The sequence below is a fragment of the Hirundo rustica genome, chromosome 20 (assembly GCF_015227805.2).
Source record: "Hirundo rustica isolate bHirRus1 chromosome 20, bHirRus1.pri.v3, whole genome shotgun sequence".
Lineage (NCBI taxonomy): Eukaryota > Metazoa > Chordata > Aves > Passeriformes > Hirundinidae > Hirundo > Hirundo rustica.
In genome coordinates, this window is record NC_053469.1 from 9,476,509 (window position 1) to 9,503,465 (window position 26,957).

General features: G+C 53.3%; 1 protein-coding gene across 1 annotated transcript; it reads right to left on the minus strand.

Annotated features, from left to right (window-relative positions):
* Positions 1-3,743: 3,743 nt before the first annotated feature.
* On the minus strand, positions 3,744-22,196 carry TPRN (taperin). The gene is made up of 5 exons (XM_058423167.1): positions 21,573-22,196; positions 20,069-21,508; positions 6,195-6,375; positions 5,860-5,987; positions 3,744-4,994 (listed from the first exon to the last, which is right to left on the minus strand). The coding sequence occupies exons 1-5, from the start codon at positions 22,194-22,196 to the stop codon at positions 4,932-4,934; spliced, it is 2,436 nt and encodes an 811-aa protein (XP_058279150.1). The 3' UTR covers positions 3,744-4,931.
* Positions 22,197-26,957: the final 4,761 nt, after the last annotated feature.

The following is a 26,957-nucleotide window of genomic DNA, read 5'->3' on the forward strand; positions in this document are numbered from 1 at the left end:
TGCCGCCCCGCAGGGCTGTCGGAGCTCCGCGCTCGGAGGGATGAGCTGAGCGGGCGGATCCAGGCCGAGGAGGCGGAGCGGGGCCGGCTGCAGGCGCGGATCGCGACGCTCTCCCGGCGCTTGTCCGACACCAGCGAGAGCCTGGCGGGGCTCCGGTCAGCCCGAGCCCACATCGACCGCACCATCGCCGAGATAGACACGGCCTCCGGGCAGGTACTGACAGCGAGCCGCGCTGAGGGCGCTCGGTGTGTTCAGCCTGGAGGAGAGGAGGGGACAGCGCAGTGTGCACCTTCCTCCTGAGAGGAGGAGGAGGGACGACAGCGATCTCTGCTGTGACCAGGGACAGGACCCGAGGGAATCACTGAATCAGGATAACCTGAGGTGGACAAGGATCACCCAGCCCAGCCCCTGTCCCTGCACAGACCCCCACCAACCCCACCCTGGGCATCCCTGGCAGCGCTGTCCAAAGGCTCCTGGAGCTCTGGCAGCCTCGGGGCCGTGCCCATTCCCTGGGGAGCCTGGGCAGTGCCCAGCACCCTCTGCGGGAAGAACCTTTCCCTCATCTCCAACCTAATGCTGTGTCAGTGGAGATACATGTAGATACATGGGTCTGTATTTACCTGAGGGTCAGGTGGGAGCACCTCAATGAACCACCACTCCTCCCCGGGTCATAGCACTGCAGCCAAAACAACGTCCCGGGCCCGGGATGCAGCTCTGGCACACAGACCCCAGCACGAGAGGGTTGTTCTGGTGCTGCTTGGGCAAAGTTTATTGTCAAAATACATTAAAAATAGCTTTAGGAACACACCCCTAAAAATGACCATCTCAGACCCATGGTTTAGGGGAAAAGAAGGAAACCAATGATGCACAATCATACCATTTCAGGCAGAGAACAATGGTGCTGATGCAGCTGTTGGCCTCCCAATATTTAGTGTAGCTTCTTTCATCTTTAATAGAATAATGTCATTAAAAGAGTCAAAGTGTTGGGGCAGTAAAGGGTGGGAAGGAGGCAAACAGCACAAGGGCTGGCACTGTTGTTGTGGTTCCTGGGACAGCTCTACCCCTTCCCCGTGTGTGTTAGTGCCAGGCACGGACTGCTTGGTCCCCACAGACAGGGACACAGCTGAAATCACTTCCATAGTAACACACCAACTTTGTTTTTTAAAAAAAGGATCTTCCCAGCCTCTTTTAAGGTAAGTTACAATCTTCCTTCTCTTGGTGACTGGGCAGAGTTCGTGTCAGAAACACCCTTTCCCCTATTAGCTGCTGCCTAAATTCTCCCATTTGCATTTTGAATGTGACCAACTACTGTGTCAGCTCTTCTTCCTCTCCCAAAGTCAGTGCTTTCCCCTGGCAATCACTTTTCAGATGAAGTTGGAACTGTTTCCTTGACCTCCTTCAAGACCTGATGGTTGGAAGTCAAGGGGGAAACACTCACATAAAATTTAAAAGCTTAAAAACTATGTTGTAAGGTACACAAACAAACAGCCCCGTTAAAAAGAAACTTACCTGAGATCCAAGTCACAGCCCCAGCCTACAGATGAATTCCTGTTTATTGAAATGAACTGACACTCACAGGAAGTAGAAGGAGGTGCTGAGGAAGAGATGTTGGTGTCCTACAGAGTAACAGAGTTCCCATGCTGTGGGTGTACATCCCTGGTTTGTCACTCCTTGCCTTCTGCCAGCCCCCCAGGACTTCACCTTCCTCCAGCACCTTGGCCTGTGGGGCACTTCGTCAGCTCCTCTCTGATCACTTGGTGATTTCCACGAACTCACAGGAACATAAATTATTTTTGGGACTATAACCATCACATTTGGTTACAAATGTTGACTGTGTTAAAACTTTTAACTCGTGAGATGGACAGGCACCAAGGTCTCCTAAATTGGTTGCAGCCTAGAGCATAGGAAGCAGGGATGTTCGATTATGTACACAGTGAAGTAAAAATAGGGGACAATTAATAACTGATCTGGTCTGACATACGGTCACTGTAGATCTGAGTTAGTCTTGAAGTCAGAAACCCAAAATGTGACATTTTAACAGTGGAAGAGTTGAGACTGGGTCAGCTGAGCACAATTTAATACTGATCTAAAAAGCCCAGGTACCAAATCTCCCTTAGAAAAACCCACCAAACCAACCAAAACCATCCCAGTCTGCTTCAGGAAGTTCTCTGCCTCATGCTCCAAGGCAGATAAATTGCTAAAGGCCTTTCATATTCAGAATATGAATACAAACCAGAGAAATTCTCCCATAGATATTCCCACAGTGAGGCAGGATAATAAATCACCAGGAATTAGAGGCTGAAGGGCTGGAGAACCCATCTTGCTGCAAGGCAGAACAGGTGAATGGAAGGGAATTCATAAGAGAAAACAGTTTATGTAAAAATAAGCTATTTTTATTTCTTTCCCAGATACTGGACAATTCTCAGACATTGCTAGATGTCCTGAAGGAGCAAATGAGGGATCTTGGTAAAGTCATTGAGCCACAAAGCGCTATATTAGGACAACGAGTACGTCGACAAAAGCGTTCCTAAACTTCAGCCTGGAAAGTCCTGTTGGCCAGAGAGAGCTGCTGTTGTGGTACAAGGTTGCCACACTTAATAAAAGCCTTTGTTTTGCAGAAGTAAATTTTCCTTTCAGATGTACTTTGGTATTAGTCAGAGATCCACTAAAGCTGATCCTGGAACGCTACAGATCAGGGTAGGCATTTACCAAAAAAATACCCTTCATTTTGAGCACATCCATCCCGAGGCACATCCCAGGAGGTGACCAGCTGATGCTCCTGCTCTTGGGACAGCACTCACCTGCTCTGCCTGGAGGCAGGGATCAGAGCAGAAGCTGGGAAGTGCAAAGAAGTGCTCAGTGAGGTGTGAATCACAGCTCCAAGGTGGAGCAGGATCGCTGGGAGAAGGAGCAGAGTCAGCAGCACTCTGCACTCCCACATCCCTGAGCTGTCCTGCCCACAGGGCTGCAGGCACAGTTAGCTCACACGAGAACCAGAGCAGCGCTGGAGCTGCAGGACAGTGTTGGCTTCAGCATTCCTCATGGATCCATAGGAGAACTAAGCCAGGGCTAGTTCAGACCCCTTGTCCCTAACTGGAGTTGAAAGCAGCTTTGCTTTACCACCTGCAGTTGTGCTAGAAACAGAGCTGCCTTAAACTGACCTGAGCTTTTCCACAGGGAAGGATGCTCACTGGGGCCTGTTTTGCTAGGAAAGCCGTGCTGAAAACTTACCCCTTCAATCTTGCAGTCTCCAGTAGTCTCACATTTCCCCTCATTCTACTCCAGTCTCAGCACCTTATCCTGAAGTATTTCTTTAATGGGAGAAGCCTCGACACATGGAATTCCATGGTCCTTGTGCCATGTCCCAGGCAGATGCACTGCAGACACATCCTGCTCCCGGCAAGTCACACAGGCAGCAGATTTCAAATCAGCTTGGAACAGACGAGGAGGTGCAAAATGTTTCTTTGTTGCCCCCTCCAGCCAACATCTAACAAACTACCCAGTAGCTAATCTTTCTTTTTCTTTTTTTTGTGTTCATTATCTTTCCAAAAGTATTTAGGCACCCAGGGCAGAAGAGAACAGCTACAAGTAGGTATGTCCTAACATTTAATCCTGTGTTTTTCAGCAGAACAACCTTCCCTTGCTGCTACAACAGACAGCAAACCAAGTGCAAGGTATGCAGAGCATTTTCAATTCACAGACCAGTGTCACTTGAGCAGACATTCATCATCTATAACAGACAATCCAGTGACCATCAAATTTAATCAAAGATACCAGCCTGTTCTTCTGGCTCACGCCCCACACCGGGGTACCACTCATTCCATAAAGCCCAAAGAGGCCGGATCTGTTCTCACCACATCTCTTTTAATCCCAAAGTACAAATCACATTAGCAGCACTGCTCCACCTGTTCCAGAGTGCAATTTTGACCCTGAGTTTACAGTAGTAGAAAACTTGAATGGAAGATTCTAGCAGGTTCCTTTGCATATTGGCTGCATTAAACAATTACAATAGAACTATAAAAATCCTAGAAAAAACTAAAATAACCCACATTCCTTGTTCAAGTTCTGCAGAAGAAAGGAGTGAAACTGCCCTCCTGTGCTTTGATTAGAGGAGCAGAGCAAGTGTGGCTTGAAGGAAGCAACCGAGAGAGATCAATCAGATCTAGAACAAAGCAACAAGAGGAGCTGACAAACTGGAGCACAACCAGCAATTCCCAGAGATTGGATGCCAGAGTTGGGAAGGACAGACCAAAGCTATGGCCAATGTTAGGGAATCTTCAAGAGGCTTGAGACAGTCTGAACACTTCTCTACTGATTGGTGCAAAAGTAACACCTAAAGCTAAAGGTATTCATTGCTCTTCCCATCCCTCCCTCAGGGTGTTCAGTGAACTCCACAAGCACATGAATTCCATGATGTTTCAGTGAAACCAGAGCTGGAAACATGCCAAGGACAAACCATGAACCTTCAATGGTTTTCCAAACTGATACTAAATGTGTCAAGTCACAGCCATGCTGTGAACCCACCTAACTGCCCAGTGCTCCAACTCCAGAGCCGTCCTCCACCGGGGAGAAGGGTTGCAAAAGCTGTCCAGAACCTGCACAGTGCCTGAACTCAGACAAACATTAAGAAAAATCAACATCCTTGCCAGAATTACAGATGTCCTTCCCACACTTGCCTAACCAGCAGCTGATCTTGAACAAGGAATATGCAAGGCCACAGGCAGAATAAATCATATGCCTTGAAAGCAGTAATTCGGTCCCAAAATCCAGTGCAAATATTCTCCGAAGATGCCCGAGAGCATCTGGTCCACCCTTGGCAGCAGGATCCGGGGAAAGCCGCGGTTTGGGGGCGGTTTGGGTGGTGGTTCCACACGGCGGCTGCACTGCCCCGTCCTGCCCAGCAGCCGCTGCTGCAGCACCGCGGAGCAGCCTCAGAAATAGAGCGCAGGCTCGCTGCTGAAATCCGACAGACCGCCCTTCTCCGCCGGGGTGAGCTGTGGGCAGAGCACAGGGACACCGCGGCGCCGTCAGAGCCGGCCAAGGAGCCCCCAAAGCCTTGGGCAGTGCCTTGGCACCCTGCCTGGGCCAACCAGCTGTGTTTGGATACTGCCCCCCTCCAAACGTGCCCTGCAGTGTCAGAAAGTCCCGCAATGGTTTGGGTTGGAAGGGATCTAAAATCCAACTTGTTCCAACCCCCCTCCCTCCCTCCAGGAGCAGGGACACCTTCCACTATCCCAGGTCGCTCCAATCCAAATCCAGCCTGGCCTTGGACACTTCCAGGGATCCAGGGGCAGCCACCCCACACCAAGGCTTCACCACCATCACAGTGATTTCTCCCCAGTATCTAATCTAAATCTCTTCTCTTTTAGTTTAAAACCATTCCCTCTTGTCCTATCACCTGCCCATGTAAAAATAAAAATAAATTTTAAAAAAAATTCAATCTCCCTGTTCTTTATAAGCCCTCTTTAGGCCCTGACAGGAACTCTGAGGTCTCTCAGGAGCTTTCTCTTCTCCAGGTGAGCACCCCCAGTTCTCCCAGGCTGGCTCCAGAGCAGAGGGGCTCCAGCCCTTGGAGCATCTCCGTGGCTTCCTCTGGACTTGTTCCAACAGATCCATGTCTTTCCTTTGCTGGGCACAGAGTGTGCCAGCTGCCTTGAGTCTCCTTCACACAGCTGGCAAGGGGCAGGTGTGGTCGTGGCAGTGGGGCGGTGTGCTGGTCCCTCTGGGAGCAGTGACACAGCTCCCTGGGCAGGAACACAAACACAGGTGTGCAGGGAAAGGCACATCCTGTCCCATCCACTGCCTGGAACAACCCCCACCCCACAAGAGAGGATAAGAGTTGCTTATTTATAGCCTCACCATAACTTGGTTCCCATGGGAATCAGCTTCCTTTGGGAGGGGTCCCTCTGCAGCAGGACCCTCATACTTCTGCTCCTGCCACTCGCTGAACTTCACGGAGTGCTTTGGGGTGTAGCTGGATAAATCTGCTGGAAGGACAAAGATGAGATAAATATTTCTCCCCACCCCAAAGATAAGTGGGGACCAAGATCCCAGCAGGGACAGCCTGGAAGCTGCCCATCCGAAGCTCCCTGTTCACCTCCATTAGCATTTCTACCCATGTGGAGCCCCTTAAGAGTCTGTGGGAAACAGCCACCACCAGAAATCCCATGGTGCCAACACAGTGCCTCACTCACCTGAGTTAGGTGTACTGGGATGCAAAGTGCTGTTTGGGCGTGGAATATAAAAGATACGAGATTTTTCCTCCTCTGTTTCGGAAGCATGTCCTTCCTCTTCCTCATCCTCTTCTGCCAGGGAGCTCTCTGAGGGGTACTCAAACATCGTCTGCAAACTTGTCTCGTTGAAAGAGATCTTCATCTGGGCAACAGCAAAGGAGAATTATCAGGGAGCAGCACAAGAACCTGCTGATGCCCACGCTGGCTCTGGCACAGGTCACTGCACACACCAGGGCTGCCCCCTGGTTTAAAGCAGCCACTGCAGACCCCCAGTCCCTCCCCAAGTGCCGTGGTGGATCTCTTGCCACGCTGAGTGAAACCCAAAGGCAGAGCCAAACGGATGGGGTGGGGGCAGGAGGCCCAGGGGTCTGGAGCTCCTCTGTCTTTGTGCCCTCTGCCAGCACCTCACGCTGATGCCCAGCACCCCGGAGGAGCTGCCATCCTGTCTCTCATGGGACAGGCAAGCAGGAAAGCACCCACACGTTGGAAAGGTGACATCGCTAATTCCTGGCAGCTCCTTTGTGTATCCAAACTCCAGAAAACAGAAACATCCATGATCGGGACTCCAGTCTTAGGAGGATAATCTGGCAAAGAGCTATTTCAGCTACATTAAACAGGGCTTAAAACCACAAGAGAGAAGAAGGAAGCAGCTAAAGCAGAGATGGTAACAGCTGGTAGCAGGCAGGGAAAATACTGGACAAGGGGGAGGCCTTAAAGGTTCTGGTTTGAAACCAGTTTTATCTAGTACTGTCACTAGTGACCTTTCCACAGTAACTGGGAGACTGAAAAATGAAAGTGACTCTAACACAAGAGTTCATCAAGGGCTAACCAGAATTTTATGGTCATGAAGAAAACTGGAGAGCAAAAACACTGAAAATGAAATCGAGTTTAAGAGCAAACCTTGCACGAAGAGAAGTTCATCACCTGTGAATGACTGAGGAAGAACATTTGGGATCGGCTATAGGACTGTAATCATCATTAGGATGCTGCTTAAATAAGACAGGAATGAAACAAGGCATGTCTGCTGGAAATGGGGACTGCCTGGCTCCTCTCCTCCCTGTAACACCCAGCAGGTGGTGGAAGTAACTCCAGATGTGCTCATCCAAGCTGGAAAGAAAAGCTGAGGGAAGGGTTTGTCCCCCTGCAGCCCTGCCTGGCCTAATCATTATCTACCGCTGTGCTCCAGGGATCTGGTTACAGGTCACCTCAACAGGTGCAGAGCAGATTCACTGCAAAAACTTCACACCAGCAAAAGTGAGGGTGGAGAAAAGGCGTAACAGCTCGTTGTAAGTACTCCAGAAAATAACCACCAAGAAGCAGAGAACTGCTGATGCCAGCACACAAACAAGGAAGATAAGCTTGCCAGGAGTAAGTTCATGCCAAAAGTAGGGAAGTATTTAGCCAACACAGATCAAGGTTCAGGAGCAGCTGTCTAAAATAGTGTTACGATCCCTTTACTTCTAAATACAATTAAAATTCAGCTAGTAGGGTTATGAACAGAATGGAAAGGACGTGGCAGCTTGTGACAGGAGCCCAGTGGTTCTGATCTCTCCAGATGCTGTGCAATGGCTGGCCAGGGACAGCTGCAGCACATTTATCCCACATTTCTGTCATGCAGAAAATCCCCAGAGGCTGGGAAATGACACTTGGCCCCAAGCAGCCCTCAAGCACCACAGTGCCCAGGTGCCCCCATTCCCTGTCACAGCAGCAGTGGGAGCAGTGAGTGACACTGTTAGGGGCTGCCAAAGTCGTACCTGGATGTCCCCAAGGGCCAGAGCTGCCAGCAGGTCACAGTGCCACCGGCACTGCCCATGCACAGGAGCCCTGGAGCTCTGGAGGGACCAGAGCAGGACAGGGAGCATTTCACTGCTGCTTCCCAGTAAAGCAGTGAGGGGAGCTTAATTCAAATCTGGCTAAGAGGGAGCAGCTGCAGCTCCCCCACACTGCAAACCCACTGCTGGAGCTCTGTGCTACTCTGCCCCAGGGCAGGATGGACCTTGGACACAGGCTGGCTCTCCTCCCCTGCTCCCAGGAGAAGGCAGGATGGAAACTGCATGGAGGGAACCAGCTGCCTTTCCCCATTCCCTGCCCCAGCCACTCTGAGTCTCCCCAAATGACACACAAGAGGAGTGATTCTATTTCAGAGAGAAGGGGTTGGAATTAAATGGTCTTGAAGCTGAGAGCATCCCAGTTGTTGCTCCCTGAATTTCTCATCCCTGCTGCTGACCTAGATGCTTCCTGATCCGAGCCAGGCTGTCACTGCTCACAATGTGGTGTCTGTCCTGTGGGGATGAGCCACGCTGCCAGGCACAAAGGCCACGAGGGTGGAGGTGCCCAGCGTCCTGGAAGCCCAGGAGTTATCCCAGAAACTGCACACAGGCCACTTACCAGTGCTGCCAATGGCACAAAACAGCAAGAAGTACTTGGCTAAGCATGGAAAACAAAGTGGACAGGAGAGATATGCCTTGGGGTTTCGAATTTAAGCTTGGGAGATGGAACTAAATGTTCCTGTTTTTCTGCTATCTGGAAGAAATCTCTGAGAAAAATTACTTTGGGTCCAGTTTGGACCAAAGGTGCACACAGTGCTGGAGGAGAAAACAGCCTCAGCAGGGAGCAAAACCAAAGAGCAGAACATAGCAGAAACAGCCTGGAGACACTCACAGCCCACACAGAGCCCAGAGACAACGCCAACAGCCCCAGATTCAACAGCTCCCACTGTCCACAGCCAATTCAAGCAGGAGGAAATGCTGGAGCCCTTCACACAGAGCACCCAGGGCCCAGCGGGGGCCAAGATCACCTGCAAGGCTCACACAGGCAGTTGTGTGTGGCACAGGAGCACCATGGCACAAGTTCCTCAAACCACACTGACTCTGACAGATCCCAGCCCCTGCTCCCAGAGCCTGCACCAGGCTGAGCCCCACGGCTGCTGCAATAAAGCCCTGGGCACACCCAGGCAGAACAAACATGAGGCACAAGCAGGCACTGGCACAGGATGGACCCTGGGGCACTCACTCAGCCCTGCCCACGGGGAGAGAGCCCCAAACCCCAAAACCTGCTGTGGCAGCAGCCCAGCTCCCCTCTCTAAGCACAACGGGGTTTCAGGGAAGCACAAAGCAGCTCCGCCTGACCCAACAGAACAGGGAGGGCGAAATATTCAGGCAAAACCAGGGGACACATGGGGCAGAGAAATGCTCTGAGTGGCTACAGAGCACAACTGAGTGCTGTGTGCAAGGAACACAGGCAGCTTCAGTCCTAGAACCAGCTAAAAAGGAAAAGCAAGAGCCCAGTCATGGCACAGACAACAGGTTTGCACAGCCAGCAGCGCCTTGCCAGACCACAGAGACTGTTATGGGAACACAAAAGGCAACAGGGGACATTTCTTTAGAAGAAAAGCGTGTCCCAGCAGAGCCAAGCTCACTGGAGCCCAGCCAGAGGCCTCTGCTCAGCCTGTCTCAGCGCTGATTTCCCTGTTTCTGCCCCAGCAGCAGCTGCCAGTTGTGGCAAGGAAGAATTTTGCACCCTTTAGCTGTGAATGTTTGTAAGGATTTGTCACACTTTGCTCAGCTGGAGGCTTCACCCACAGCTGTGTCACAAACCCAGGGTCCAACCCAAACCCATATATACAGACATATATAAATATATATGTAAATACTCTGCCCAGCAATCAGACACACTGGAAAGAGTAAAGCAGCCTTTTCAGGAAATATTGTGCTGTTCAACCGATAGGTTCTTGTTGCCATAGCAAAAATCATTTATTTATTTGCTAGGATTTGAACAGTAATGAGTAATAGAAGATCCAGGAAAGAGAAGCCAGGGCAAACATTGCCCAACAAAGCGTAAATCTGAGCAGTCATGCAGATCTCATTTAGAAAAGGGAAGTCAACCTTGTGTCAGGCTGTCAGGACTCCATGCACTCAGACCAGCCACCAAAGAACCCCACATACAGAGATTTATTAAAAACAAAAGTAACCAATTTATAGAACCCAACCTACAACACTGAGCAATGACAATCAGCAGCCACCTCACCTTCAAAAAGGAGATGAGAAAATCTGCAAGGTAGTATTAATGACAGAGCAAAAACCCAATGGCTTCTCACATACCAGGGACATCTCTGGAAGTCTCCAGGGGTTAATCTGCATCCTCAGCTCCAGAAGGAATCTCCTTACTGTGGCTTTTCTCTCCTCCACCCATTATTACATTTGGTGCTTGGCTGTTGAGCCAAAGCCAAAGTGATAACGTTGGGTGTTTACACCTTTAAAACTGAAACCTCTTTGGCAATCCGAATTCTCACCTTGTAACAGTCAGGAAAAAGTAATTGTTCTAGGCATTAAAAGAATAAAATCATCCTGTAATTATATTCCAGCAGGGAGAGTCCAAGTCAGCATTTGACCACAGCAGCCCAGAACAGGGGGGCTGAGAAGGACTGAGCCCATCTCCCTTCCCCGTGAGCGGTCCCCATCTCCCACACCCAGGGCTCCTGCCAGAGTTGCTGTCCCTGCTCTGTCCTTGAGGAGCAGGGTGGGATGGCAAGTGGTGAAGCACAAGCCAGGCTCCATCCCTGCCCTGCTGCCATCCCACAGCACCTCCAGCACATCCCAACCCACCGAGTGCCTCACCAGATCCAAACAGCTGAGCAGCACCAGGGATCAAGACCTATTCTCTTCACATACTGATCTTCCTCTAATCATCCTCTGGCCTCAATAATTCCCAAGTGACAAACCCAGGGACTGCACTGACTCCCCAGGACATCCAGGGGCTGCCAGGTACTGCTGGGTGTGATTTAAAGCAGCTTTTCACATCTGGTCTATTACAGGACCACAGAATGTGCTGAGATGGAAGGGACCCACAGAGGTCACCGAGTCCAGCCCCTGTCCCTGCACAGACCCCCACCAACCCCACCCTGGGCATCCCTGGCAGCGCTGTCCAAAGGCTCCTGGAGCTCTGGCAGCCTCGGGGCCATGCCCATTCCCTGGGGAGCCTGGGCAGTGCCCAGCACCCTCTGGGAGAAGAACCCTTCCCTCATCTCCAGCCTGAGCCTTCCTGGCCCAGCTCCAGCCCTTCCCTGGCTCCTGTCCCTGGTGACCACAGACAAGAGATCAGTGTCTGCCCCTCTTCTTCCCCCCACAAGGAAATTGTCTCCTCCCAGCAGCACAGGAGGGCTTGGCTGGTATCTGCAGGAAAGCTGGACAATCCAGCATGAACACAAAGCAGGGGTCGACATCTCTGAGAGATCCAGCACAGAAAAAACAAGTGTTCTGAAGAACCTTGTGCTCCTGTGCCATCTCATCGAGCCACATTCGCTGCTGCATTGGTTGTCTAAAGATTGAGTCAAGGAGAAGAAAGCACAAGACATCACAGCTGACACCTGAAACTGCAGCCAGCTGGGAATGTCAGCAAGCCTGTGCACACAGAGCATCCCAGGGAGGGCTGCAAACAACCCCGAGCTGGGCAGAAAAGCTGCTCAAGCTCCAAACCCATTGGGTTGGTGGGTGGAGGCTCAGGACCTGTAGAAAGAAGAGGTTCTAACACAGAACAATCTCCCAGCTGCCACGGAGTGAGAGGGAAGGTCTCAGCACAGACAAATTACTGCTTGTGAGAGTGAAAACCAGGTAGAAGCAGAGATTTTATGGTGGACAAAGATCCCAAAAGGTTTACCCTGCTCTTCCCATCTGACCAGTCCCACAGAGCAACTGATTTAGTAAAAGGAGACAAAAAAGCAGTGCATAAACTCCAAACCTCTGCAGAGACCTTCAGGTTGGTTTTTTTTTCCCCCAGCAGGCTGCAGTCAATGACCTAGACAGCACCCATCAAAATAAACTTTTAGATAAAGGATTTTTGTGAAAATGAGCCATTTTTTCAGAGTTAGGGATGGGCTTGTCTATGTATCTGTGCTTGTCCTGAAAACACAGTCATGTGTCAGCCCAAATTGTTGAATAAGTCCAGGCACAAACTACGTGGGCAGCCTGGAACAGTACCCTGGGAACTGCAGAAGCACCAGCACATCACCAAGGCATTTGCTATCACTCAGAAGATAAGGAGCTTTTGTGCCTCTAAAGTCTTTCCTTGACACAGAAAGAAAGGTTTTTCCCTGACAAGTATCCCTAGGAACAGAGGGGACTTGAGGCTTGGTTCCTATATCGGATTAACCCTGTACTGCTATGGCTAAAGCATTCTAAGTATGCCCAGAAAGCTGCAGATGGCAGTTCAGAAACGTACTTTATTGTCATTCTGTACAAAAAGAAGAGTTTTGAGGAACTGGAATTGGCTATGACACCACTGAATCACTTGATCATGTTTTCCAAGAAGTGTTTCCTCAGAGTAACACTGACTTTTGCTCAGCCATTAACTGCACCTCAGTGAGTTACTGAGTAGAGCTAAGAGCACTAAAGATTTACAGCAGGAGCACTGAAGCCCTGTGTGGCTGGCAAAGGAGACGTTTCCTCCAGGATCACATCCCAAGCCACAAGGCAAAACAAGAAAGTCTCCATTTACAAGGCAACCCACAAAGCCAGCTCTGTGTAATCAATATGCTGAAGCACATGGCAGATAGGAGCAATGCATGGAGATTCGAAATATTAAACTCCTTGTGCAAGACACGGGCAAGTGTCAAATTCCTGCTGAGAGGTGACAGGGTAGGGACAGCCCCAAGGAAGAGCATGTGGGGCAGGTGGCTTGGTTAACTCTTCCCTTCATTGTGCAGGACAAGGGGAGATGGCAGTGCCCACACAAGCACAGCTGGAGTCCCAGTGTGCCAGGGCACAGAGCAGCCATTCACCCTGGGAGCCCTTTATTCCTCCTCACATCTGCAGGCAGAGGAGCCAGAGCCTTCCACGGCTTAACAAGCAATTCAAAAATTACTTACATGGCTCCTAAGAACCAGACAAATCTCCCTGCCAGTATGAAACAAATCTCATCTGAATACACAAAGGGAGCAGGATAAGCAAGGTACAATTAGTGTCAAGACTTGGTGTCTTCATAAAAACCACACAGAGCTTCCCAACAGCAGAGGATTTCACAGGCAGCTCTGAGCAGCCCATTTGTGGCTACAACAAGGTGCAGTGCTGGGAGCTGCCACCCACAAACATTTCTGTGCAACCCAGACTGCCCAGAGCAGCTCACAAAAATACCTGGGTTTGGTGCTGGAACAGGATCCATGGAGCATCATTCCATGGGAAACAGGCTGGGAGCAGAATTACTTCCCACCCTGTCAAGGGGCTCATTCAGGACCAAAAGGCTCCTATGATGTGAACAGTATCACCTGCATAACAGAGTTCATGCCTCTTGCCCTTTCCCTCTCCTTTAACATGTAAAAGGAACTTCCTTGATGAGAAGCAAGTGCAGCAGGTTCACCAGGAGCTTCAGGGATGTGCCCTCAGAGCTGCATTTTCACCAGCTGCAAGCGACACAATTTCCCTACACACACAAATGTTTCATCTGAGATATTTCCTACATTCTTGCAATGCCCACAAAGCAGCAGCTCCATCCTGCCAAGTTCCCAAGATCATCCAAAGGGCACTTCTTGGAAAACATCAGCACCGAGTTCCTCCAGCCCAGGTTTTCCCAGGATGTTTGTGAAGTCGCTCTGTGTGATACAGACACTTCATGTGACTCTTCCCACACAAACTGGCAAACAGGGACATCCTCCCAGCCCCATAGACTGCTGCAGTCACTGGAAGAGTCTGTGCTGTAAACAGGTTTTAAATTCAGGTTTCACTTGGGAGCGGGGTGAGCACAACCCCTGAGGTGAAGGAGATGATGCTGCAGCAGCTCTTACCCAGATTTCCTTTACTGTCAGTGCACCCAGAAAGTAAATATTTTCATTTTTCCTACTGCTCCCCACACACGACACAGACCAGGACTCCTGCCCCAGCCACCCCAGGGTCCTTCCTCTGCTCTTCTCAGAACATCATGACCACGCACTGGAAAAAACCAGAGTGGGAAGGAAAACCCAAAGCTTAAACAAACTGAATCCTTGAGATGGAGGGAAATTATAAATCATCTCCAATCTTGTTCCCAGATTAGGGAAACTGATTAAGAAAACGTTAACTGTAATCCTTGCGATTAGAATTCAGAGCACAAAGTACTTCAAATCTCCTCTCGAGCTCTGGGGCAGGCTGAGCCCTGGGCACGTCCTAACCAGCTTCAAAGCCAGGCTCGGCTCTTATTTGCGTAAGAGTTTCTATTTTAGCCCTTGCGTCCCATTCCCTGCAGTGCTGACAGCAGCAGGCAGGACACAGGGGCAAGAGCACCAGGGGAATTGGAGACCAGCTCAGATTGTCACTGCAGAACGAGAAGAAGCATGGGAGTGGTGAGGCCCTGCAGAGCCTCAGTCACAGAAAGTTTCCCACTCCAGAGATGAGATAAATCTGACTCATCTGCTCTGCCACGGTTTCATACAACAAAGTCTCAGCACTTCAAGGTGCTGGCATGCAGCAGGGAAACAAAAAACCACCCACTGCCCCACCGACGGACTCGGGAGCAGTTTGTCAAGTGGTTTAAAAGCTGTAACCGCAGCAAATTCTGATTTCCAGTCTTCAGCCATCAACATTACAGAAAAAAAATCAGCGGAATTAGCAAAGGGCAGTTAAATGGCCCTGTCTGGGCGAAAGAGCCTGCTGCCATCTGACAGCTAATGGAGATCATCTCCGCAGGGCAGGGACTGCACTTCATCATCCAAGACACTGATTTCCTGAGCGTGACTTATCACTGCTGACCTCATCTCCTAAAAATGCAATACATTCATGTCAAATACTGCCATGGCCCCTCCTTAAAGGTGGTAGATGAATCTGCCCCAGCAGAGCACAGCCAGAGACAGAAAATAGAACAGGAACACACAGTTCTCCAAGAGCTAAAGAACACAAATCTCTGCCCTGACCCCTCCAAAACACAGAGATGACATAATCAAAGGAATTTTTGCAGAGAGATTTCTTCTTCTACCACCAGATTAGTTTATTTGTGTAATGGTTAATTTACTTGTGTTATACATTGCAAAACAAAAAAACAAAAAAAACACTTCAGGCAGCCAGCAGTATTTAGACTCCACACTGTGCAGACTTGCTCCAAACAGGTCTGGGCAACAGCTGGAAATGCTGATCCCTGCCAACATCCCAAGCCTGCACCTGGTTCTCACAGGAGACCATCTCCAGCAGAACTGAACAGATGGAAAACTACAGAGCAAGAAGTTCAGCAGGTTAGACCAACAAAGCTGCTGCCCATGATCAAAACTGAAGGGTATTTCAAGTAATTTTTAAACAGACTTTTAAGTGGGAATTTGGAAGCCACAGTCAGGCATTACATAGCTCAAAAGATTACAACACGGACCATGCTAAAGTCTGTGTGAGCTGGAACTTTTTGAAGTTCAGCTGAACATCTCTGAAGACAATTTAGCTTTAGACTCCAACTGTTTGGATCCCACCAGCCTTGTTCCCGTAATCCCTGCTCACGCTGGGCTGTGCCTTGCCTGCCTGCACAAAACATTAAACCCATCAACAACCTGATGTCTGCTGGCTCCCAGGTCCTGTTATTCACAGGACTTTGGGTGGCCTGGCCGGAATCCATTCACCTTCCCTGCAGGATCTCCAGGAGGTACCGGATCCTGGGGAGGAAAACACTTGGGATGCACTGAAGGAGCAGGGTCAGGGCAGAGTCCAGCCTCCAGCGAGAGGAGAGCCTGAAGCCTAAAGCCAGTGACTGCTGGTGGGGAGCCTGGCTGGCTCTGCAGTGCTCTGTCCTTCCCCAGCTCTCGCTCCAACATGCCAACCACATGTTCTGCAGAAACCCAGATTTCTATCTCGCCAACAACTTTATTGGACGTTATTCTGGCAGGTAACCAAACCACTACTGATTCTTGTCAGCTCAGATGAGCAAGATTTTATCCTCTGTGATCCCAAAGATCCACATCCTGCAGCAAAGCCTTCCCTTCCTCCTGGAACTGCTGAAATGCCTTTACTTCTCTGCAATAACAGAGTACAAAGAGGAGCCCTGAGCAGAGGTCACCAACAGTGTGCTGCATCCTCTGCCCCACTCCCAGTTTAGAATAAAGGTCAGTAGGTCTCCTTCCACCCTGCACATGTATCCTGTCCTCTCTGAGAGCTCAGCCAGCTCCTCCAGCAGCTGCCCAGCAGCTCCTGGCACATCCCCTCGGAGCTGCAAACACACTTCTCAGACTGAGTCCCACCCACACTGAACTGCTGCTGGTGCTGCCTGGAGAACAGCCCCAGAGCAGATGAACAGCCCTGAAGGGCACCTGAACCCCTGCAGGAGCACAGGAGCTCGAGCTCATCCAGCCCCCAGGGTGAGCAGGGCTGGGGCTCTGCCCTGCACCTGATGTGTCCCATCACACACAGCCCCAGCTGACCTTCACAGCCCCTGTCCCCCAAAAGCAGCCCCACAACAGCGCTGGGAACAGATTTTTTATTTCCAATACATCATCTTCCTCCCCCTCACCAACTCCAGCTCCAACCCCCAAAGTAACAGCTGTTTCACATATCTGAGTCTGTAAAGAGCAATAAAGCTGTTTATCCTGAAAGGCCTTGAAGGAGCAGCATCCTTCAGGCCACAGCAAAGTCACAAGTCCCTGTCAGCAGCCAGGAGCAGGGGCTGGAGCTCCCTCTGTGCAGAGCAGGGCTGGAACCCACTCCCAGATGTCGCAGCCACCCTCCCAAAAATCCACGGAGGATGTGGATCAGAGCACACAGACCACATCAACTCCATTTTAACAGCACCTCTACCACAGTCAGGCAATCAGTGGCCAGACACAGGGATGGAAAAGGGAAGCTGAATTTCTACATTTGAAGAAAAAACACCATTTGCATCTCAGAGAACAGCGGGGTCCAGCTGGCAGGGCTGACACCCTCCTTCCTAATAAATTACTACCCCTGACTGCACAGACACCCACTGATCCACGGCATTTCCAGACTGTGCTGACCTGGTGTTTATCTCCCAGATTCCTGCTGGGCATCAGCTAACAGTTAAATTTTTACAAGTTCTTGAAGTTTCACTAAGCATTACTTTCTTGAGCATGGAGCATTATTAAAGACCTTTTAAAAGCAAGGTTTGGAAAGGAAGATGCCTGGCACAAGAAGGGCTTGTTCACCTCAAAAGACACAGGAAGCTGCTCACTAAAACCAGCATCAGGTTTTGACACCCCAAAAGAGAAAGGGGATTGGTTTTAACAAACTGCAGCTCCCAGCTCCCAAGCAGTCTGTTTCTGCCCAATTCAGGCCAAAATCAAGTTTCTGAAAACCCCAACGCAGCTACAAAACAGAACTCTTGTTTTTGGCTGGTTGCCTTGGAGACACAGAGTGATCTCTTGGGAAGAAACCAAGGAATGCATCCTAATACGAGCTCCTTCCTTTTCAGGCATCAACACTCAGCCTTATTACCCAGAATAAAAGCCACAAACATCCTCTAGGTCAAGAGTAAACAGAAATCTTTCCATTTGTCCACCATCAGCATCTTCTAGACCCTGGCTACAAAGTCATGCTCTGTACTTGACTGAGCAGGAAGGGAACTGAAAACAAAATGGGTGTTTCTCCCATGCCACATTTAATTTCACCCAGAAACTTGTGTCTTAACTACTTTCCTTCAACTCCATCTTATTTTTCATAGGGTCCCTATTTGTTTCAGCTTCCTGAGCTCTTCAAATACAACAGGCAGTTTCTCCTTTGCCTTTTAATCTCTCTCCTCTCAGAAACCAAATGTTTACACAAGTTCTCCTGCAGGACGACCCCACAAACAGTTCTTTGGGAACAGCTGTGTGTGCACCTGGCAGCATTTGGCACCTCAGCTGCACAGCAGGGCACTAATGCTGTTAAGCTGATAAGAACAGGGCCAGAGAAGCTTCATGACCTGCCCAATGTCACACAAATCCACCACTGACACACAAAACAGTAGCTAACCAATATCACATGGTATTTTAGGCTGGAAAAGATCCTCTGGAGGTCTCTAGCCCAAACTCCTGCCTCCAGCAGGACTGACCTGCCAGTTGCTCAAAGCTTTCCCCTGGGAAGTTTCAGACACCTCCAAGGCTGGACATGCCACGACTTCTCCGGGTTTAACCAACCAAAAAGCAATTCAGTCATTGCACTGGACTTGTGCTCATCCCCCTCCCTCCTTTTTGTACTGTTAAGGACACCTTACACTGTGCCTCATTTAATTGGTTTTAATTGCACCTTTGTTCTTTGTGCCCCAACAGCGTCCCCTGCTCAGAAAAATCAGCTCCATCAGAAGTAGGGCATACCCAAATATGACCATACCACAAGATTCCCTCTGTATCCTCTGCTCCATCCTAAGAGCACTCACAATTGTAACAAGCTGTATTAATATTTTCACCCTTTATACGACACACCTGATTTGGTGTAAATCAAATTAACACCCCAAACTGAACCTGAGCTGCTGCAATGAGTGCAAGCCAGCAGGTGTTTAAGCAGCAGAACAACTCCATTCTGACCACGCATTTCCCTGTAGGAAAACAAGGAAAAACTTCAGGAGCACTGAGCAAGAAGCAACACTCATTTGCTTGTTCTGGATGTCAAGGTGCTCCAGATCTGCTCCCCGCATTAGTCACCATCAAATTACCACAGGCTTCGGTGCTTAGGGAGGAATTTGACAGCGTTAAGCCAGGGAAGCAGCACTCCCTGCCTCCCTTCAAACAAGATGCATCCTGCTCAAAGGATTTCCTCAAATTACAATGCTCAGCGCCTCAGGCACCCATGTGCATTCAGTCCCTCAGTTATCTACTTGCATTTGGGTAACGGAAACATCCAACAACAATTCCCACTACGGAAAAACATGTCACATCACAGCCTGAAAATTCGGGACCTGCCACCTCAGCGGGCTGCTTTCAGAGCCCAACAGCTCCCTCACTCCTCTTATCACATCCAGATGCATTTCACCAAGCCCTACAAAGATTAATTCTCAATTTAGGGCCCACAAGGATCCACACTACTCCCCAAACCGTGAGAAAATCTAGCATTCACTCACTCCAAAGGCGTTTGGAGCAATCAGCATCTCTTGGATCTGCAGAGCTGTAGCTGGACATTCAGAACGAGCAGGTGGTATAATCCTATCAATGGGAGTTAAGTTCTTGCTGATCTCTTTTTGCCTAATCGAGACCTAATTCTTGAGGCTCTATCAATAGATCTCTAATGCGGGGAAGATGCCAATGCCACGCTGCCCAAGTGGCCACGGGCAGCTCAACATGTCCAACGCCTCAGACACAGCGAGCAGAGCGGGAGGGCAAGCCCACAGCTGTTCAAACCACGCAGCTCCCCCTAATTTCCTAAATTCCTGAAATACTTTACTTTCCATTATCATATCCCCAAGAGGGGATGGGGTGGGAGAGGCCCTGCAGTTATCAGAGGGCATATCTCACCCTCAGCTGCTCTGTGGGACAGATCCCAGTGCCCCCTCCCTGAGGGCAAATTCCATTTAATATGCCAAGTCCCATCTCCCAGTTGTGGTCTGCAGGCTCTCTTTACAAGTTCCAGGAGACAGTAAAAGCAAGCAACACACTGGGTTTGCAAAATGTTTCCAACTCATCTAATATTGGATACCATGAGGAATATTAATCCCTGGTTCCTTCCTCACCATTCTGACATGCCCTTTGCATCAGTGTGGTGGTGCTGCACCATCCTCTCCCGTTTTCCACCAGCCCCAAGGCTTCACTCCTGAGTCTGTTTTACACCCCCAGCTCTGAGGGCAGCCTCTGGCTCCCACAAGGGGCAAACAAGACACACTGCCCGTGTTCCCACCGGTGCCTCACGAGAAGCCAAACCCGAAGCAGCACCGGGCCGCTTCCAGCCCGGCTGCTGAGCACACAGGTGCCCGGTTACCTTCTTGCGGCGTGAGCCCGTCTTGCTCATGCAGGACCTCTCCAGGGACAGGTACCCCCCGATCACTTCAATCTCGTTCACCGTGGGGTAGCGCTTTTTATGGGATATCCCCACTTGGGGCCCATCGGCGTTCTCCACGGCTTTGCCTCTTCCTTTGCTGTCCTCCTCCTCCTCCTCTTCCTCCCGCTGTGGCCTTCCGCTGGCATCAGCCAGAGCCGGCAGCCCCGGGGCCGCGGGCTTCCTTTTGGGCACGACAGTGAAGGTGCTGCCTCCCCTCTGCTGGGGGGCAGAGTGCGGTCTGTAGAGGGGCACGGAGGAAAACTCCATCTCCAGGTCAGGCCCAGCTCCTCCGGGCTGATCCGCCAAGCTCCCCGTCCGCACAGCCGGGCCAGCCCTGGGAAGAGGTTCCCCGCTGTCCGGCTCCACAATGTCATCGATATAAGTCACAGGTACCAAGGGATCCAGAGGCGCCGGTGGGGAAGTGATGGGCTCTTCCTGCTCCGGGGCGGAAGCCCTCGGGGCCTCCTTGGGTGCCTTCTCCTCCGAGGGCGGTGGCGGTGGCCCTGGCCTGGCAATCTGGGCCGGCGGCTGGGCCGGGCTGCCCTCCCGGCGGGGCACGAAGACGAAGGAATTGCGTGAATTCAGGCGCAGCTTGGCCAGAGCCTGTGCCTGCAGGTCGTGGGCTGGGATGGCCGACAAGTCGGGCTTGGGGGCCGGGTGGATTTCGAAGGAGCCCCCGGCCCGGGGGGCTGAGGCGGAGAGCGGCCGAGTGGCGCCGGTGGCACTGGGGGCCGGACTGGCACTGGGCAGGGGCGACACGGCCACCTCGGCCTCCTCCGGCTTTGGCCTCCTGGCGTTGGCTCTGGCATGGGAAGGGCTGGTGGATGGCACTGGTGGCCCCTTGGGCGTTGCGGGGCGGCCGGTGGGGACAGCCCCGGGCTCGGGGACGCGGGTGCTGGGGAGCTGCCCCCGGGGTGTGACCGTGAAGGAGTTGGAGCTGATCTTGTGGAGAAAGCAGTTGGCCTGAGGGGCCACAGCCTTGGGGGCAGCTGGGACCGCCTGGGGGGCTGCAGCCCGAGGGGGAGCCGGGGTGGGCTGCGGGGACACGGGCTGCGGGGTGACCACCCGGGGAGGTGGTGCGGGCTGGGGGGTGACAGCCCGCGGGGGTGCCGTGGGCTGGGGGGTGACAGCCCGAGGGGAAACTATGGGCGGGGGAGTGACAGCCCGTGGGGGAGCAGTGGGCGGAGGGGTGACAGCCCGGGGGGGAGCCGGCTGCGGGACCGTGGGCTGGGGGGCCACCGGCACCGCCGGGGGGGGTGGCAGCCCGGGGGGGAGCCGGGAGCGGCGGAGGGGTGGCCGGGAGCGCCGGCGGAGATGCCGGTCCCGCCTTTGGCGCCGGAGCCCGGGGAAAGCCGGGTCCCTTCTGGAGGGGCGCGGGGGCTCGGGGGGAGCCGGGCCCCGCGGGCGGAGCGGGCGGCGCGGCCCGGACAGCGCCCGGTCCCACCTGCGGCGGAGCCGCGGCCCCGCCGGTCCCGGTCAGCGCGTCCCCAACGCGGCGACGGCGGCCCCGCGGCCGCTGCCCGAACTTCTCCAGGAGGCGGCTGACGGTGCCCGGCTCGGCCGCCTCGGGCGGCTCCGGCGGCTCGGCCGTCTCGTAGATGACGACCTGGTCGGCGCGGATCTCGGCGAGCGCGGCGCCGCGCCGGGCCAGCAGCTCCCGCAGCGGGTCGGCGCCGGCCGAGTCCCGGCGGCGGGCGGGCGGCGCGTCCCCCGCGGCGAAGCAGGCGGCGGGGTCGGCGCGGGACTCGATGATGAGGATGTTGTCGGCGCGGATGGTGCGGATGCCGGGCACGGCGCTGTACAGCTCCAGCAGCTGCTGCAGCGGCCGCGCCGCGCCGCCGGGCCCGGGCCGCCCCTGCCGCAGCCGGCGCCGCTCGCTCTCCAGCCGCATGAAGGGGTTCTCGCGGAGCGGGCCCAGGCTCTCCGCCACCACCAGCCGCTCCCCGGCCGGGGGCTCGGGCTCGCCGCCCGCCCCGGCCAGCTTGGCCCGCTTGCGCTCCAGGATCTCCCGCTGCCAGGCGGGCGCTGCCCGCGGCCCGGCGCCGAGCGGCGGCTCCGCGCTGCTCATGGCGGCGGCGCTGGGGCTCTGCGGGCCGGGCCCCGCCGCACCGGGGCGGCCCCGCGGCACCGCCCCCGGGCCGGGCCGGGCAGGGCAGGGCCGTCCCCGCGGGGCCGGGGCGGGGCCGGGGTCAGCGCTCCGCCCCCGCTGCCCGGGGGAAGGGACGCGGGGCTGCCGGACAGCGGCCGGTCCGGGGTACGGTGATGTGGCCTGAGGTGCTGCCGCGTCCCCGGGCTGGGAACCGGCCGGGCCCCGCCGCCCGCATCGCCTTGCCCTCACACAGAGACCCCGGCCCGGGACACGAGCCGTGGTGACCGACACAGAATCCCAAAATACGCAAAACACTCATATTTTCCCGTTCCCCCATCCCGGACTGGTCCGTCTGGTGCCAGCCGAGGACAGGATCGAAAAACTCCTTTCGGGGTCACCCTTGGGAAGTGTGCGGCCGCGGCAGGCGGAGCAGGTGCCTGGGCAGGGGCAGGGAACCAGCCCCGCACTCTGGAGCAGTGTCTGTGGTACCTGGACCGTCAGAGGAGCGTTCTAGGGACAGCTCTGATGAACACAAGTGGAGTGGAGTTTTCCATGGCACATGGCAGCAGAACGGGAGAACATTTTTCCCATTTTGCTCTTCTTTGCTCCCCAGGGAGGTCGTGGAGTCTTCCCTCTCTGGGGACGTCCCAAACCCACCCGGACGCATCCATATGTCCCCTGTTCCGGGTGACCCTGTCTTGGCAGGGGGCTGGACTGGATGATCTCCAGAGGTCCTTTCCAACCCCAGCTATTCTGTGATTCAGTGATTCAGTGATTCATTGACACTTGTTGGACACAAAAGTGCCGCCGCGGCGTTATTTCCAGTCAGCGCCTGTTATCAGCCGCCCGCAGGTGTCTTTGGGAAGCGTGTGCGATCAGGAAACGATCGCTCGGCAGCGCAGCGCTTCCCACACCTCCCAAATCCTCGCCTGCGAGACTCGGGGGACACGGCACGCCGTGACATAAAATAGGCTTTGGGCAGGACTCGGGGAGGTGCCGGAGCCGCACCCGGCACTGGCGGCTGTCCCTGCTGCGTGCCGAAAGCGCAGGTGTGTTTACGGCCAGCAGCTCCGTATCCTGCTGATAAGGCTCCTACCGTTGCACTCCCGAGCCACAACAGAGAAATTGCACCGTCTTCAAATGAGACGTGGAAACTGTACCCTTGGAAATAGCTTTTATTGCCGAAGCCCTGTGCCCCGCGGAGGTGGGCTGCGGCAGAGGCAGCTCCGTGCCTTTCACCTTAAATAACTCCGGGGTGATGTGAGGCTCACGCATGACCTGCCGTACTCCCTCAAGCGCGGGTCCATCGCGCACCATCTGCCTCCAGCCCTCGCCGGGCCACAGCGGGTGCCCGGGCTGAGGATAAAGAGCGGGGCAAGCGGGTAGAGACAATCCCCGCCTCTGGTGACTCATGGCTCAGGCGCGTCCAGAGCCAACAATGTGCCTTTGTACTCGGAGATCTCAATGGATTTCTCTTTCGTGGTCTTGTCTGGTTGGCTTTTGAGCCCGTGTAAAGCCCGTAAATCCTGAAATAATGAAACCCGCACAGTTTTGCTGCACCTGGCGCAAAGAAAACGCCTCCCTTTGTGGGCATCGAACCTGACATCTGCTAGTTTCACTGCACGCCTGCCTGCCTTTAGAACAAAACGATAAATCCGGCCATTATTCATCCTCTCCCCTGTCAGTCAGGATTTGAGAGCCTTCTATCATTTCTGTCAACTGCTCCAAGCCTCGGCTGAGTCAGTGAAACAGTGTCAAGGGCTGGGCAGTGAGACTTGGCCGGCGAGCAGTGCCTGGAGCTAATCCCCTGCTCCGCTGTGTTTGTACCCACGGGAGCCCCGGCCCAGTGCCCGCTGCTGGTGCTAAGAGGCTCCCGGGAATCCCGCTCGTATTTTGGCACAAGGAGCAATGCTGGGTTACAAAACCCAGGTGCGATGGTGACAGGGGCTGTGATGGCGAAGTTCCACCGGGGCTTGGCTGATGTGGCTGCGGAGCTGCGAGAGGACGTGGCAGATACGGCACAACAGGGGCTGGATCTGAGGAGCAGCCAGGGGACGAGGGGACGGGGACAGAGCAGGGCCCAGCAGACTCTGTGTGATTTCACTTTAGACCATCTTTCTGGGCACCGAGCCCTCCAGGCACCAGCGGTGCCACAAGGCCGTGCAGTGGGTGGTAAGGGATAAATGTGATTTCTGTCCTGTCACACAGCTGAGGTGAACGTGGCACATCCCACCTCACTGTGGTGGTGGCACGTGGAGAATATCCCCAAATGGGAGGATGGAGAGATGGGGGCTGAGAGATCCCAGGGCTGAAGAAAGATGGCTCAAATGACAGAGCTGTCCAGCCTGTTTCTCTTTGTGCTGAGGGGCTGTAGTTATCGCATTTATCAGAAGATGAACATGCAGGTGACTGTCAGCACTGGAGATAAGGGGGAAATTGCAGCTGGGAGTTCAAGCCAGGGTTGCTCCCTTTGGCAATTCACTGCAACAGGCCCGGGGGAAGGAAAGTGTTTTATCAGAATTCATACATTGCCTTCTGCCCTCCTGGGGCCGTGCTGTGTTTTGGAGCGGTCTGTTTTCCCCAGGGGGATTACCATGCCTTTAACCTCCCTTGGATTTCTCCAGGGCTCTGTTTCAGTGTCTGGGAGGGTGCTCAGGGATTAGCCTTCCTCCCAGGAAGAGGCACAATCCCTAATGCGCTCTAAATTCCTTAGCACCCCATGCTCACTAAGCCGCAGATGCTGCTGGAACCTGAATCACTCTGAGCTATCCTTGCCCTATCCCCATGACTGGATTTGTGGCTCTCAGATGGTCCCTTGTTTAAATTATCAGGAATTTTTGCTTTCCTCCCCTTTTAGCTGAGTTTGGGCCTCTTGTCCCTCTGGAGCTCTGCTCCTGAGTGTTCAGCTGCTGCCACACAGAGGTACCCAGTGCCTGTAGATCCCTGACCTGCACCACAGATCCATCACACATCATTTCCCTCACACAGCATCTGCCAAGTGCCATTTCCCGAGCTTATAAACTCGGCCAGAGGATGACGAAAACAACAACAACAAAAAACCAAGAAAAAAGCAGCTTTCCCAGAAACGTCTCTTTTTATTAAATCATGTCTTTAGCCATAGAAACATTCGAGTACTTAAGGCCTGGTTATTCCACACAAAGCAGCAGAGCCCCAGAGGAACCCGAGGCAGCAGAGATGGCAGAGGGCTCCGGAGTCAGGCAGGGCTGGCCCCATGCCTGGACAGCAGCAGTAGCCAGAAACCACAGCAAGAATGCTGGGGTCACTGTAACCTCCTTCTGGCTTTTCCAAGGAGCCAACCTCCTGCTCCAGGGCCCACCGAGACCTCAGAGATCACAGCCTTTGCTTTCAAAACTCCCCATTATCCTCCAGACCATTTTGGCCCCAAACCAGCATGTCTCAGGCTGGGTTCTCCACCCCCAGGGGTGTCTTGGGCCCAGCATTTCCAGCTCCTTATGCCCCTGCTGTGCCCTCAGCTTCCTGCTGGGATGGGAGAGCGAGGAGGGCTCCGAGCGCTCGGACGTGCCGGGCAGGTCTGTGCAGACCCAGCACGGATGGCTGCAGCCACACTGCCCGGCACTCAAGCTGCATTTGGGAAAGGAGCAGGACGCTGTCAGCTCCCTCTGAACTCCACAGAGAGCAGAGGCAGAATCGGCACAGTGGTTTATCTTCACGAGGTTTTTCAGCTGATCAATTCCGCTGAAGTGGTCTGGGGCTCCCCACGTTATTTTGATAATGTTGCTGCTTTTTCTCATTTGGGTGAAAGAAACTTGCTCAACCATCTCAGAGTTTAGGGGCATTACAGGACACAGCCTATCCTTCTCCACATTTACCAGACCCATTGTCGCTGTTTCCTTTTCTCCTTGCTACGCAGGCACCGAGTTTTATTTTCAGAAAGCTGCTGACGTCCCCTCACTCTGCAGAAGCAAAGGGAGCTGGAAATGAAAACTGGCGCCTGAACTCCGAGGGGAAAAAGATCCCAAAAGGGCGCTGGCTCCCAGCCCTTGAGAGCTCAGGTTGTGTTGTTACTTGGTATCACAATTGAAATCACCCCAGTTCCAGGAATAGTGTTATTAAAGAACAACAGGAAATACACGGTAGAAACACTACAGCCCATCCAGCACATTTGGGTACGACTCCAGCCTGGTTCCCTGGCATGGGGAACACCAAACCTGCTCGGTTCCTTCAGCCACCCCCACTTGAACCCCAGCACAGTCAGGTCTGAGCACAGGGGCACAGCAGGAAGCAGGATCCCCTGCTCAGGGGCCTCGCTTGGCTGTGTTTATCTCTGAGGTCTTTAGGGCATTCCAAAGGTAAGGGCAAAGATCCCTGTCCTTGAATTCCCAGCTCTGCACCAGCTCCACCTTTACAGCACCTTGTAGGTGGGTCTCTATTACTAGGAAGGAGAACTAGCACTAAAAATACAAATTAGAAACCAATTATCTCATAACCCCCCACTTGTCACTGAAGCTTTTTGAACCCACCCAATGTGCATCTGAGCTGGTCCTGAGCCAGAGACCAGAGGAGGGTGGCAGTGACCAGCCCCAGGTGCAGTGAGCAGTCCTCAGCCTCAGCAGCAGCTCAGTCACCCAGGTGAGAAACATTCCCCAGGTACAACCCAACAATCCCCACAGACCCTGGGAGCAGAGTGAGGAGCAGGGCAGGGCTGTGCCCCAGGGTGTGGCTGTAGGAAAAAGCACGGCAGGGGCCACCCCAGGACCT

Bases quoted from the DNA above. Each gene is read 5' to 3' on its own strand.
- TPRN (XM_058423167.1), bottom strand. From the start codon at position 22,196: ATGAGCAGCGCGGAGCCGCCGCTCGGCGCCGGGCCGCGGGCAGCGCCC. The intron at 21,509-21,572 runs GTGGGACCGGGC...GCTCCCCCCGAG, and splicing joins GGGCCGCGGCTCCGCCGCAG to CCCCCGCGCCCCTCCAGAAG. The intron at 5,988-6,194 runs GTGAGTGAGGCA...TTGTCCTTCCAG, and splicing joins TCCCAGTACACCTAACTCAG to CAGATTTATCCAGCTACACC.